This window comes from Mycteria americana, chromosome 3 (genome assembly GCF_035582795.1).
Source record: "Mycteria americana isolate JAX WOST 10 ecotype Jacksonville Zoo and Gardens chromosome 3, USCA_MyAme_1.0, whole genome shotgun sequence".
NCBI lineage: Eukaryota > Metazoa > Chordata > Aves > Ciconiiformes > Ciconiidae > Mycteria > Mycteria americana.
In genome coordinates, this window is record NC_134367.1 from 33,700,767 (window position 1) to 33,716,085 (window position 15,319).

The 15,319-nt window shown below is 39.1% G+C and overlaps 1 protein-coding gene across 3 annotated transcripts in view; it reads right to left on the bottom strand.

The window, feature by feature from the left end:
* Positions 1-5,557: 5,557 nt before the first annotated feature.
* Positions 5,558-15,319, bottom strand: part of COL9A1 (collagen type IX alpha 1 chain) — a 77,557-nt gene continuing 67,795 nt past the window's right edge. For 2 of the 3 annotated variants that reach the window (XM_075497297.1, XM_075497298.1), the window contains 6 exons: positions 14,816-14,848; positions 12,916-13,062; positions 12,420-12,474; positions 10,170-10,358; positions 7,294-7,371; positions 5,558-6,051 (listed from right to left, as the gene is read on the bottom strand). In XM_075497297.1, the coding sequence (XP_075353412.1) occupies positions 5,867-6,051; positions 7,294-7,371; positions 10,170-10,358; positions 12,420-12,474; positions 12,916-13,062; positions 14,816-14,848 (687 nt within the window). In that variant the 3' untranslated portion in view covers positions 5,558-5,866. The remainder of the gene's footprint in view (positions 6,052-7,293; positions 7,372-10,169; positions 10,359-12,419; positions 12,475-12,915; positions 13,063-14,815; positions 14,849-15,319) is intronic. The other variant, XM_075497299.1, reaches the window with a different exon arrangement.

Below are 15,319 nucleotides of genomic sequence, written 5' to 3' on the forward strand. Positions count from 1 at the left end.
CAGGTAATATTGCTTAGATTTTATTTGTGTTTTGTATATATATACTTTATAGGCGGACACGCAGCAGCGGGACATCCCGCTTTCAGGCATCGTTTATGCCCACTGTAGTGATGTTTGTCTCTAGGGGAGCAGGGAGTCCGCTACGGTTAATAAAAATTACAACAGCATACTTCGTACGATCGAGTAGCAGTGCAGCCTACTTTGTAATGTTTTAAGAACCAGTATTTTTGTCTTAAACTGGGTTTGGTTTCAATGCTAAAAGAGCACTGTGATATGGAAACAGGATTGATTGTATCATCCATTCTCCCTTTATGTTTTATGATATGTATTAGATGTTAGATATGCACAGCTTTGTTAAATAATAAGCATATTTTTTAAATGAATGGCTAATCACACAAAATATCTTGGCACTTCTTTTTCACAAGGGTGAAATACTATTTTTTCATGTCAGTGTACACTCATTTTTTTTCCTTTTTCTGTAATGTTTACATAAAAGTCTTGTAAAAACCCCACGGGCTAAACTAGCATTTTATAAACTTGTTTCTCCAAATATAGTACGTAAAGCCACCCCCAACCTTGCATTTTACCAATGCAGTAGAACCGCTGCTCTAACGCGACGTTAGAACATGAGAAGTATCTCAGGAATCAAAACAATGTTGGTTTGGGGGGGGGTTTTATCGCGTTTTTGTTAGATTCTGGATGTATTGAGTCATAGAAATTTTCCTTGAATTCTGTTACGTCCACTACAGCTAAATTGTACTGGATGGATGTTTAAATCCATCTGCATACATGTAGGTGGGTGAGAGAACAAGTTTAACCGTGACCTTGCCTTGGTTGGTGTTTAAGTGGAAAACTCAAGCTTCACGATACCTTAAGGAAATGCGGTTTTCAAATATTAATTGCTAACAAACGTTACAGATTCTAGACCAAAATAAGTTTGTAGCTAAAAAGAATGTAGTCTACATGTCTTTTAGCAGTTTTATCTCCGAGTCTGCTGTTCTACAAACACGAACGCATTTAATTATTTTCTGAATTTTCAATGTAAATATATTCTGTCTCCAGTCAATATATTTGAAGGATTTTCAATTATATACCTTATTATTTTCTTTCATTTTCGAATGATACGCATCTGTCACTGAATGAGTCACAGTACGTGCCGACTGGTTGCTTCTTTCCTTCATTATATTTTTGATTTGCAACATTTAAGGTTCGGTTCAATGGAAATGTATTAAGTGGATAGAAAATTGCTTTTTACATTATTATGTGGCCATTTACATCTGAAATGGGATTCTGGATGGAAATGGAAATGTTTCACATACTTTCTGTATGTGGTTCAGTCAGAAATGACAACCTTTCCTTCCGTCTCAAATCACAAGAGGGAGGATGCAACTGCGAACGAGAGAAAGGAGAGGCACAAAGCCACCGCAGCGAGCCCTGGGGAGCATTCGGTGCCAGGGCTGCAGGCCTGGGCTGGCTGAATTCGGGAGGGGGGTTTGGTTTTGACCACACCAAAGTCAGGCTTGTGCTTCCTATGGGGTGGTGAAACTCAGGGCTCCACAGCCTGGAGGACAAAAAAAGTTAAAAACCTCAGCCTTACATATATAATTTATGGAAGTTAATATAATGTCTGAATCAGATGCAGACAACTTTCCTGTCTGAATAAGAGATAACCACTTTTATTCAAGAAACTGATTCACTGAACTGTTTAGGTAACTTTAGGTATTTTCATTGTTCTCTTGCTGCCTAACTCTCCCAGGAGAAAAAAGAGAACTCCCAGAGCAATGGCATTTTAAAGGATGCTAGGTAATAACTGGACTGCTAACATGGTTTTCTTTCTTCAAATTTCATGGTGGCTTCAGCAAGCTTGCTTCATATGTTGTCTAAAGCTGCCCCAGTTTGACTAGTCCTTTTAAATGTATACACAGCAAGCAAAACAGAACAGTAAAACAAAAGATTGAGGGGAGGGGAATAAAACTGAAGCTGTAACAAATCAGATGGGCGTCATGTGCCTTACAAAATAGACATTTGTTCTTTACCTGTGGTCCACGAGCAGAGGAGATGCAGTGACTGCATTTCAAGTGTAAAGGAACCAGAAACCTCATGGCCAAGTACGAATACAGTGATGAGCAGGTCAAGCAAGCACATCACCCAATTATCTAAGCAATTTAAAAACATTTGCAAAAATGCAGCATGTCTGTACACGGAGCACAACTGCTAGGCTCTGCTAGGAGGAACCAGCACCGTTGTCTCTGAAGCCAAGGGACTCGGTTTCTTGTTCGCTCTGTCTTTCAAGCAACCTTGAAAGTACCAGCTGTTGACACTTTCCCTTTTTGAAAGAAGAGCACATTTTAGTTGTAGATCCGTGTTTGGCTCTGTGTAAACTCCAATCACAACTAGGGTGTTCAGGGAAGCAAAACCTAGTGGAATTCTCCCCCCCCTTGCTTTCTTGCCTCATTCGGATGCTCCGACTCGTGCCGTGGAGCCATCACTCATCCTTTGGCTAGAGAGAGACTTTGGCCTTTGTGAAATACTTACAGAGGGCTTTTGGTAGCAGTTTGTGCTTGGTTGCAGCGATGGCTGTGGCAGAAAACTTCTTTTATATATATATATACACATATAAACTATGTATGTATAACACACACACACACAATATATATCTCAGTGCAGTATTGGGCAGCAGTGTTACTAATACTTCTTAGTAGCCTACTAGGGAAAGCATTGCAGTCACCATTTTAATATACCAGATTGGATTGTGAAGAAGTGGTTATCATTTTGAGGACAGATGTTGAACATTTGGTTCCTGCCTACACTTAAGTCAAGTAATTGGGGAGCTAAAATATGTATTTATCGCAGTGCAGTTAAACCTCGAGAATTAGGAGCAGTGGCAGAGATCCTGATGGGTAAAAGTGATTTCCATTAGTCTTTTGTTCAAAAATTTTCATAGCATTTTATAACGTTGAACCAGAAAGAGATGAGAACAAGATTTACTCGGGACTTCACCGAGATTCCAGGAGCATCTGGTTAGAACGGGTAGCACGCTGTCAGTGGCTTGTGAAACCTCTCAGTCTCTTTGCTTTGTGCCTTCTAAATATATGTATTTAAACTAGCACTATTTTTTCTGTATCACCATAGTTGATACGCCTTTCTTTCAAATTCCTAATCCTGTCTTTATTTTCCAAATCTTTATTTCCTTGAATGTGCTGTTACTAAAAGTCAGTTCCTGGTAATTTTTGGTATACGCTCTACCATTCTTCAGATAAAAAATTTCTGCTCTTGCACAAGATTCGGAATTGGTAAGTACTTAGATTAACCAGTGTGTCCCACACTGACTTACAATGGGCCTGAGGATTTATTCTTCAGCTCTGTATTTTAAGTTAAAACTCATGAGTCAGCTTGAAAGCAGAAAATCTGTCACAATCTTAAGCTATCCACTTATATAGATTCTGCATTGAGTTGACCCTCAGTGTTGAATTTGTTTGATTGTAATAATTCTTATTTGGGTTTTACATATGAATGTTTTCTCTCCTACATGAGTTTCTCTCCATTGTGGAATTTGATGCATTTTTCAGACTATTTTTTAAAGCACTTCATGTTTGTATATAAATGTTGGGGGGGTTTGCTTCTTTTGATTCATTATGTTTATGCATTACATATGGAAAATAATATTTTCATTCTGTTACCAGTTGGGTTTTTTTTTTCTTTTTAACAGTTTTACACACTTTATAGTCAAAATAAAAGTTTGCTGGTGAAACTACAGTTTGTCATCACTGCTAACGTTTTATTTGTGCGCTACGTAGTAAGGAGTACTTTTGAGGACCGTGCCCTAAATCAGTAAAAACTGACATAATTCTGAAATTTTATGGAACACCCTTATGTGTGAACAAGCTAATCATCTGTATGCACTTGTCTGGATTTGTTTGTTTCTTAAGCATGAAATTCTTTGCTCTCATCTATTCTGATGATTTCTTGTAGTATTAAAGTAGATGATGTCGGTTATGAAAGAGTTTGGCTAGCCTGGAGGTGCAGGAAAACCGTTCTGTCTCAGGCTTTGCTCAGAGTCCCTGGGAAGGACGGCGCGTTTCTTTAGGCCTGTTTTCTTCCCCCATCTTTTCCCTGAAATCGCAGCCGGTGCTGCTTCTGTGGAACTAGACAGCTTTTCATCCACCAGTACCCCCACGTCCCTCTCCGCAGGGCTGCTCTCAATCCCTTCATCCCCCAGCCTCTATTGATACTGGGGCACCTGACCCAGGTGCAGGACCTTGCAGTTGGCCTAGTTGAACCTCATGAGGTTCACATGGGCCCACATAAAGAGATTATCAAAATTAATCCCATGTAACTCATTCTCAGAAGTCTCTAATAAATGTGCAAATATACTTTCTTTTAGTAGGCAGCTTTATCAGACATCTTTCTCCCAGGTGATCTCTATTTAGGCATTTTCTGTCAACACATGGGGTGCCAGAGAAGTGCTCTTAGATGCAGCTAGAGCTTTGTTTTGGGGAAGGCTTATGTATAGTTTTTTTCAATAATTCCTTTTAGAGTATATATTATACCAGCATCTTTCCCTTTAGTGTTGTCTTATACGTTACATGCAAAATGCGTAGTTCAAATGATCTTGTTATGTCTTTATATTCTCACATTATATACAAGCCAACTATGTTGAACATAAGCAGACAGTGAAAGGCTAGGAAAAAAAATCAGTGCTTAAAGCAAGTGTGCCGAAGTTTGTATTTGAAAATTCGGATGACTAATAGCGAAATAAAAGGAAACATCCTAGGATGGTTTCACTGTTGTCTTTGAGAGAGGATACACTTCAGATAAGGTCAAGTCAAAACCACAAATAGTTTAATTTATACAGAGAGAAACAAAATATCCACATTGCACATTTTCCTCTAAAATTGAGTTTATCTAAAAAAGGCAACTTGGGATGCCTAATGGCGGTCTTCTAGCTGTTCTGTTTCTGGGTATTGAATGTAACCATACATACAAAAACAGGGAATTAAAATATTATGTACTTTTCTTTGTACAACCACAGATGTTACTTCGAAATCTGTAATCTCTACTATAAAACTTTTATATTTCTAGGACTTAAAATTCCCTTGACAGTGGCTTCTAGCCTTTTAATTTAACACAGAAGGAGGCAAGCTGGAATAGGCTTCATACAAAATTACGAATGCAACACAAACTGGAGTGGAAAATGAAGAGGTTATTCCACGTGGCTTATTCATGAGAACCCAGTGATCATACCTTTACAGAGGTTTACAGCATAAAAGGTGCCAGGGGTGGCAGGTTTTCACAAGAACAGCCTCCCAGCTGAGTTTCTACAATTGAATTGAAGAGCCGAGGGAGGCGTAGCATATCCTATACAGCACATACATACATACAATGAAATGACTGTGCATGAAGTGATGTAATTTGCTTGGGAGTGCTCTGGAATTTATTTTATAAGCATAAAAGAATAGCTACAACTGAAGTAAATAAACTGTTCCTTTTTTATTTGATGGCTGAAGTCACATTATTTCACTGTACATCATACATAGGAATTAAAAGTAGGGGAGGAGGAGAAATCACAGAAACTCTTTATTAAAAAAAAAAAAAAAAAATAGACAAGTGCCTTTTTTCCCCCCCCAAAGGGAGAAAGAGCCAGAAGGCATCACCTGTGTATTTCTGTAAGCACCATTGTTCCAGCTTGTGTTGCTAAGTACACCTTTAGAAAGAATGTACAACCACTGTGTTAAAAATGCCTTACTGAAACCTTGGTTGAAAGGTTTCTCCTTGTTTGTATTTCTCCTTCATTCCTTATTTTTTCTCAGCTGTCTGTGCAGGAAGTAAATTGATGCCGACACTTTGTGGCACTTGCGTTGCCCACTCATGGCCCTTTCATGTTCTTACCAACTCTCTGTCCAGCCTGCATTCTACAAGACGACGGCTCGCAGTACCCAGGAGGGCCGGGAGGGCCGGGAGGACCAGGAACCCCAGGCTGACCGGCCACCCCAGGGAGACCTCGTTCACCATCACGGCCTTCCCTCCCATAGCTGGGTTTGCCTGGTTCACCTGGAAAAGTGGATGCAGGTCTCAAAATTGGCAGCATATGACTTGCTTAGTATCCATGTAGCTTTACTGCACATCCTGTTCTTAAAAGCTGTATGAAGATGGCTTTTTACTGCTCTCAGCGGATTCCCCAGAGAGGTGCCTACTTAGAGGGACAGTGTTCCTCTAATAGACAACCAGGCTGTGTTTACACATCTACAGCAATGAAATTTCAGGCCCAACCCTCTCCAACTATACTCCAGCTATCTGCTGCTGTAAAAAGCTATGCAGTATAACTGATTGCAGCACTGCAGACAACCCCGGTGGCGATGCGTATGAAGGTGCAGATGCTACTCACTACTTCAGAGTTATGTTAGTGCTCCAGAAAGAGACGTACCAAGAATTTATTTTTATTCTCCACTCAGATTTGTTGGGGAAATAGATGTGTAGAGTGGAACTGCTGAGCGCTAAAGTATCTTTTTACTTCTAAATCTTCAATGAAGGGATGAAATATAGTGATTTTAGTAAAGCCGCTTCCCCTGATAAATATCTAAAGAAGACAACTCCAAGTTTCACAGATGTCCTAGCTGACAGGATATACTCAACTCATTTTTTTTTTCTTCTTTTACAAAGAGAACAAATTTTGGTACTTTCTGTCTATATATACGCACAGAAACGCACTGTAGAGAGATACCGATGGAAAGAACATGTTTATTTTCATTCACTGGCCACTAGAGGCCAGTTGTGCTACACTTATCAGCAAGAATCTGTGCTGGACCCCTATTACATAACACTGCAATTAATTACCACAAAAATAAAGGATAATTGTATTTTGAATGTCCTATGTCCTAAATTATGAATGGAGATTTTGAAGACTGCTGTGGCTGCCAGTGAGATAATCTGGGGTTTGTGGCCTTTTTTTGTTTTACTTTTTTTATAAATACTTATATAAAAAAAAAAGAGGCAATCACACGTATACATACACACACGTGTGATTGCCTCTTTTTTTTTTTTAATGCTTTGTATACATTTTTCCTAATCTTTCTACCCTGAGATAAATGGGGTGGTAGCTCTTTACTAAAAGAGCTTTTAATTCTGATTTGTGACTGTATTACTACCTATGAAGTAAAAATTATGAAGTACTGTTATTTGGAAGCTTATTGCTTAATGGACACTTTTTATCTTTTCAAGGCAGCTTGGGGTATCGGTTTTGAGTAAATTTTTACTACATCTTTTCTTCTTTATCCTCATCCTTGTTATATTTACCTGGAAGACCTCTTGGTCCAGGGTAACCTTTAAGTCCTCTGCCTGGAAATCCTCTTTCTCCTCTTTCTCCTGGTTCACCTAAAGCAAATTCATGAAATACGAGTTACAGCCTGCTTAGAGTATGTATTACTTTCAGTAAATTCCTTCTCAGAGGTGAATGGCAAATAAGCAAAGAATTCAGGTGGCTGTATATATTCTTAGCATCTTTGAATCATGTCCTGACATATGTCCTTGTAAGAGGTTTGGGGTTTGTTTGGATTTTTCCCCCCCATTTGAGTTGTACTCAGAAGTATACATGTTGGAGGGAAAAAATAACCACCTGGGGCTGGATAGTAAGTACCACATGAAATATGCCATAGCCTATATAACAGAAAACCAAACTCAGAACTACACTGGCTATTTTGGAATACAGACTGAGGGTACTGGCAAATGGCTTTTGCAAGACCATGTGAACTCCACTAATAAGTAAAAATAAGTGCTGATCCTTGAGACAGCTAGTGCAGAGAAGAAAAGAGAAGCTGGCTTGCACACATTACAGTATGCTGTTGGCATCCACATAAGACATTCATAAAAGTAAAACAAAGGACTTCTTTGTTCTCCCGTACTGGTACTGGAGTACTGGTACTGGAGACTTTCCTTTGGTGGGTGCCCAGCTTTTCTTCAAACTCATATGTTGCTCCAAGCAAGAAGGATCTTAGTAAGAGGAAGCTTTGTTTGCTGTTTTAGTTGTAAAGTTCAAATTCTGTTCACTGTATATATTCCATAAAAGTACATATCTACCACTCATGAACACCCTATGTAAACTCTTGATTTTTTTTTTTTTTGCTGCAAGTCAAAAGTCACAAGTATATGCCTAATAATGTTTGAGTGAGCTTTATTTTGTACTTCCATACTTTCTTGTACTGCAGTGAGGAGGGTTGGAATAGACTGTTAAGTTTGGGGCTTGCCTAGAAATGGCACAGCAGAAAACGAGGAAGCTATGTAAAGGAACACAGGACCCAGTACAAAAGTCCAAGTTTCAATAAAAGATGCACACAGGGTAGTAGAGGAGGAATCTTATCTCTACACTTCAGACTGCCTAGTCAACATGGAGATTCAGCCTGTCTCTGTAAATACAGCTACCAGAAGCACTGCTGTCAGGTTACCCATATATACTTCTGCTATTTCCAGCTCCTGAACACTTTGGAATAGTGTTTACTGCTGGTTACCCCCAACTTCTCCAACTTCTTATTTCTGATTCTGCCCTCCTTCACTACCCCAGATTGCTCATTAAAGTCACTATAATCTCTTTATTTGAGCCAGCTCTTTTTGACTCTGCTGTTGTTGATGCTATTCAAATCACTGTACCTCTGTATCTTCCGCTCTGACTCATGGTAACACATTGTACTTCTCTCTCCTCTTTATCACGCCCTTCTAAACCATTCTCAACATCCTCCTCCTTTTCCCTTTTATCACATGTCCTAGGTACACTTTTCCTCTCACTCCCATCTCGGACAACTCCCCAAATGGATGGGGAAAGTAAGTTCATCCCTCTGTGGAACTCTGGTAACTACCAGGAACTCAGAGTGAAGCACTGAGATTTTTTTCAGGGTGCCTGCCATGTACCATCACGATAGCTCTTGCACAGGAGAGCATTCACCACTTCTCTTGTATCTGTAATTGTATTTCAAGGTTTACTGTAAGGTAACTTGGAATTTGATGACAATTATGATAGGAAACAAAGCATTTTGCTTGTTTGGGGGGGTTGTTTATGCTCTGTAGATTTTTATTTTTTTTTAATGTTAACACAGTGCAGCCTGTTGTGTGATGAATCAAATTCAGCACATCAGATCACCTTTGTATCTCCATTTTTTGTTGCTTCTGCGAATACAGATGACAATACATTAAACGAAAACAGTAACAGAGCTCCAGCAACAATGCTGTTAAGGTTCGCTTTGTTTGTATTCTATTCCTTCTCTCATAGGTTTTCCCAATTTTACTTTCAAATAAAACTTGAGACAGAAGTAAATGCTCTAATCCAGCGACAGACCAGCTTTGTGCAGAAATACAATTTTTAAATAAAACTTTCCTTCAAGAAAACAAATTGAAACCACTGCTGAATAGAAACTAATACATATATAGTGGTCATAAGACTTTGTAGAAAATTCTACTATATAATCCTCTGGAGGTGTATAAACCCTCTCAGTCAGGAACAAAAGAGATTAATTTAGATGAAAGGTTTTTTGTAAAGTGTAAGGTTAGTCAATTTTATTATGGATTTGTTCTTTCCAAAGAATCAATAGATTGTGGTACATGGTGCAATGATGTTAAATGGCTCAAGTGTTATACCCAGATAACAGAGGCAGATTGTTATCAGTCACTTGTAATGTGAGAAACTGGATAGACTTAGAAAAGTGGGCTAGAGATTAGCAAATGAATGTGACTGTTTACGTTAGCTTTTGGGACCACAAGTCTTGCGGAAGTGAGGTCCACAACCAGACTAGGTGGAGGAAAGAGAGAATCACTGCTGGAACTTTTCAACATATGAAAAACACAAACCTCAAAAGTCCATGAGAGGGAAAATTAATATTAGGAATCTGATTCAGCTGCTTACTTCTAGTTTAAGGCAGATGCCTGTCCTTCTCATATTGTATAAGTGATTTGATGACAAAAAATGGATTTATAAACAAGTCTTGCTGAGGCCAGGCCAATGTGCCCTTTAATCACTGGGGCAACTGAGGCAACAGTTACAGGAAACAGTTTAGGTTCCTAATTCAGGATCTTTTCCTGTACGTGTGTACAATGTACATCCACAATCTGTAATCCAAAGGAAAAAAAACCACACCACAAAAAACTGGAGCAGTCAACAACTGAAAGCCAGTTACAGAATTTCTTACCTTTAGGACCTTTACGACCGATCTCACCAGGGGGACCTTTAAGGCCAGGCAAGCCACGGGGTCCAAGCTGTCCTGGGAAGCCATTTTCGCCAGCAGGCCCTGGAGCACCTGGTGGCCCCGGTCGGCCAGGAAGACCTGGAGCACCAAATTCTGGCCTCCTAAGACTGGCTGCCAGCTGAGCTAGTTGTTCTGCAACAAACAGGAAGACAGAATTAAGCAGGAAGTGGATCTGAATGGAGAGATTCTCACATTCACTGAAGAAGAACGTGTATTCTCTGCTACAGAAACCGACAGATCACAGTACAGCACCTTCCTTATGTACAATGCTATTTACAAAGTTTGTTGTTACATATAAGATATTATCTTAGTACTACTAGAGGGAAACTGCATAGGCACACTGTGAAGTTGGTCACTCTGAAGCCTACATCTTAAAGCTTTAATGTTTGCAAGCTGAAATGACTTAAATATATATGGTTTATTTAGAAATGTCCTTATAATTTTCTATGTCATTTAAATTTCAACCATCTAGTAAGAAAACATACTCATGCAATTGCTGCCTCTTAAAAGAGCAAATATCTCTCTTCATTACTACTTGTTAATCCTTAGTAAGATCTATCTTTGCAAGAAGGAACAGCTGAAAAGCATGAGGGCAGTCATCTACATTGGCCTGCAAAGTGCAGGCTGCCTTTTTCAGAGGAAAACCCTCAAGTTGGTGCTCATGAGCTCAAGTTTGATAAATAATTGAACATTTTATGTTGATCTTTTCTTAAGGTAAATCATCAGGAGCTTTGCTCTTCATTAGGCATAGGATCAGCTTGCCATTCCTTGGAATGGTCTAAGCTAGATATTCCCTTTTCCTCATCCCCCTTTCAGGCTACTGCTGTGACAGCATGAGAGCAGTCCTCTGCTTAAAGTTTCTGTTCTAGACTTCAAATCCATCTTCCAAGCATGCCTTAGAAATAACTTTCTGTGGATACAGCCACGCACAACTCCATATGACATTTGCTATAAAGTCTGCATGACTTGGCAAGACTAGTTATTTTGTGTCTGCAACCATGAAAAATTAAGAAGATGGGGGTTGGGGGGTGCAAACAATCTGAAATGAAACAGGAACTATGGCTAGCAGATACACGAGGAAGACTGGGGATAGCAATCTGCAGGCAAAGCTTACTCAGGAGCTGAACTTCAGTTATGGTTGTCTTCAAGCTGACAAGGTTCCAGGGACCCACTTCGACTGATTTCTTTTTTTTTTTTTCCTCTTTTGTCTTTTTTTTAAAGCATGACAGCATTGACAATTATAGGGGCTCTCAAGAGGGATGTAATGAAGACATTCTAGATTTTTCCTATATCCTTCTCTTCACTGCTAATTCTGATGGTTATGAATAAATTCAAGCATTGTATCTGATTTCACTATAATCCTCCTCAATATTACTGTGTCTTTCAAGAAATCACTTTAAAAGGCCTTTTTAACCTGTTCATAGAAAGTTTAAAAAAAAAATACCCTGTTAGGCAGTATCAATAACAGTTATGACTACTGATAATTTTTAGATTGAATCATGAGCAGCAATTTTATTCTGGTAAACTCTTAACATTACAAAGGCATAATATCCCTCAGGGCATCTTCAATAGCAAGTACTGAAAGGTATCTTTTGTGCTTACAGGGCAGCATAAATTTTTAAATGCAGTAAATCCCATGCACCCAACTGTATTAGAAAAGCTCCAGATTTCTGTGTGTCAAGAAGAAGTGAGCAAATATAATCAGGGTTTGAACATCTGCTATTGCCTTCCTTTTATCATATGTTATCTACAGAAAGCCTCTCTCTGCACTCGTTTTATTTTACCTATTTTGCACATAGTTTGTTTGCTGTAATCTAATAGTGTATGAGTACAAATGGCAAAACAAGCTTTTGGTGAAGCCGTGTACTTTTATATATGTAAACATAGCAAGTGATTTCTACACAAAATATATGTTTTCCATAAAAACACTCCAGTCTGTCGCCTGGTTACTACAGTAATAGTGTGGAATCAACAGGTATTTCAATGAGGCTGCAAAGTATATATAAAATAAGGGACTTCTTATATTCTCTCATATTGTGTCCACATTCACATGTGGGAAGATTTTCTGCCAGGTCCCCTGCTGAGGCCACGCTATTTGTTCTGGATATGAGTGGGAAAATCTTGGTTGCCTCCACAATAGATTATCCTGATTTAAATGCACATGAAACATCAAATACTTTTTAGCATATTTACCTTGCATGACTCTCATGCAAACCTGCTTAATGTGCTGATCGGTTGGTTCTTTTCCCTAGGATTAAAAAAATAATAGTTTAAAAAAACAGTTGATATCACAGTACATTTTATAAGTGTGCCTGATGCGAAAAGATGTCAATAAAAGATGTTCCAGTCCCTGCAAGTGCAACTATTCCAGCTGAAGTCAATTTGACTAGCAAGGCAGACACTATGTGTGATACACCCATGTATCAAACATGGTACATGCGCACTACACCAGTGGGGTGGGCATAAGAAAATGGAACTGAACTGAAAGTTGAGGACCCAAGGACCCAACTATATACAACCCTAAGATTTCTCTGGTGCACAAATGTGTCTGTTGCAGGGTACAGTGTACTTCAAACTCTACTGTGGCACTTGGGGTTTGCATGCGTATGTAGCTCCTGATGCAAGAAAAGGAGTGGTGTGAGTGACAGTTAAGCGTTCAAAAGATACCAATCACATTAAAACTACTTACAGCTGGACCTTGGCTGCCAGGCAGACCTGGGGCACCCTGTTCACCCTGCAAGCCTCGCGGTCCAGGTGAGCCTCGTGGCCCTTCCATGCCAGGCAGTCCCCGACTTCCCTCAGGCCCACGGGAACCAGGCTCTCCAGGATTACCAACCTGGCAAAGAAAGAGAAGATTTTCAATGGACTGCTATACTAGTGTTAGACTCATTCTGATATATCAAAATGGTGACAGGAGCTGTTCGCAAATGCAAAGCAATGAACGCTGGAATGTAAAGTTGTTGAACAGCTTCTTCTTAAATAAGCAACTGGAGTCAGTGGTTGTGTGATTTATAAACTTAAAGAGAGGTCTGTATTTCTCCCTTAAAGGGGAGAAGTGGAAAAAAAAAGATATTCTGTCAAAAGAGGCAAATGGGCATCCATAGTGATATGCACAAGACATTGTATTTTTTGTCAAAGAACAGAGCTCCTATACTTGGTTTCTACTTCTGCCCTCATGCACGTCACGTGCAACTTTTCTAGACATTAAGTGCTCCTTAAGTTGCAAAGATTCCAGCTCCCTGCTTGTTCCAAATGCCTTTCATTCATTTTCGTAGAGAGTACGCCAACAGGCGCCTCCGAGTTACTTTCAATACAAGTTATTGTACTACTATTAATCAATACTAGTACTAACAAAGAAAAAAACAACAACCAAAAAACAAACCAACCCCAAAAAACACAACAAAACCCACCTCCCAAACCAAAACAAACAGAAAAAAAATTCCTACATACTTATGGCTTTCCAAATCTACTGGGGGGGGGGGGGGGGGACACCTGCTGAAAGAGATGCTCAAAACCATGGCAAATTACTCAGCTGTGATATCAGTTAAGTCCACAAGATGGAGCCATTTCAGTTCCATCTATGCTGCATCTCAGGCAGCTAATTGCTGTCCCTGTCAGCAGAAAACCCAAAGAACACGCTTCAACTGATGCATTAAGAAGACAGCAAAATCCCCTTCGTGGACTACACAACCAGGAAGCCATCATTTCTTTCTTGTCCAGTCTGGCAAGTTGTCAGGTTCCCTGATGGATTACTCATCCCTGTGAATGTACTCACTGGTATGACAAGCACCCTGGGGTCTCATAAAGAGAAGAGGATTTTAAAAATCTAGTGGGATAAAACTACAGATTTCTCCTCTACTCAATCTCTTCCTCATGTCCTTCCTGTAAGATCTTGATCAGCAGTAAACACTCTCTAGCTTGCATTTGCTTAGCCCCAAAGTCACACAGGCCACTGAGAACACAAGCATAGCTCTTTTTGTTACTTTCAACTTCAGTTCCTTGTAGGCAGAACTGTTGATATGTTAGTATCATAGCCCAAACTGTCAGCTGCTGTAACAATCCCACTCTTCAGGGATCCTGAAATAAAAGAATGCATTCCACTCTCAAATTCTTCTTATGCGACATACAAGCTTCTCTAAAAAAGAAAAAAAAAAAAAAAGAAAAAGAATCTGGGCCGTAAATACTTCTGCTTTCACAGACATCACAGTCCTGCTGCCAGCTTTTTCACAGTGTAAAGATTACAGGCTGTATGCAGCCTCCTTTCTATACAACACTTACTGTACAAAGAGTGCATTCATTTCCTTAAAAAAAAAAAAAAAAAATTAGTTGGCCAGAAAACTGCAGCCGAACGATGCTTCTCTTTTAGGGAGCTTAGAATTCAGGAGACAGATTCCTTTCCAAAGCTAATTCATTTTAATATCAACCGTAGTCAAAATTTAAACAGAAGAAATGCTGTTGGAACTCACTCAATTTAACTGTGATAAAGAGCTCAGCTCATTATTTGTATTTTCTTTCTTAAATCAGAAAACCATCTAGCTGATCTACTAGATATCTCTATTTCTGCAACAGTGCTAATCCATTATACTTACAGCTCCCTTTGCTCCTGGTAATCCCATATCACCCTAAGCAAAAATAAGACAAACTGTATTAGAAGAGAATAGCCATTATCATAGACATTACAAATGCAGTAAACTTGACGTGATTTTTTTTCACTATAAAAAAAAAAATTCAAATATTTAGTTGATTTACGCAAAATTGCACCTCAAATTACAATTCATTTGGAAATAAAACTTAAATTTCAGATTTTTTTTGTAAAATTCCTTTCTCAAAAACATTTCTGTAAGGTGCAAATAAGAAAGCATGTTTATTATAATTGGTTTTGTATTGCTTCTCTTAGAATTAGACACATGGCTCTAGCCTCGCAAACCACAGTTACAGCACAGGACAATCATAGATAGTAGATTGCTTAGAAACCTTTAGAGGAAGCATTATTTAATCAGGATTTTCTAGTTTGACAGAATTATGGATATTTTACAGCGTTGTGTTAGCCCTGACAAAACTGCAACAGAAACCACAGGTGTCTACCCAGTGTG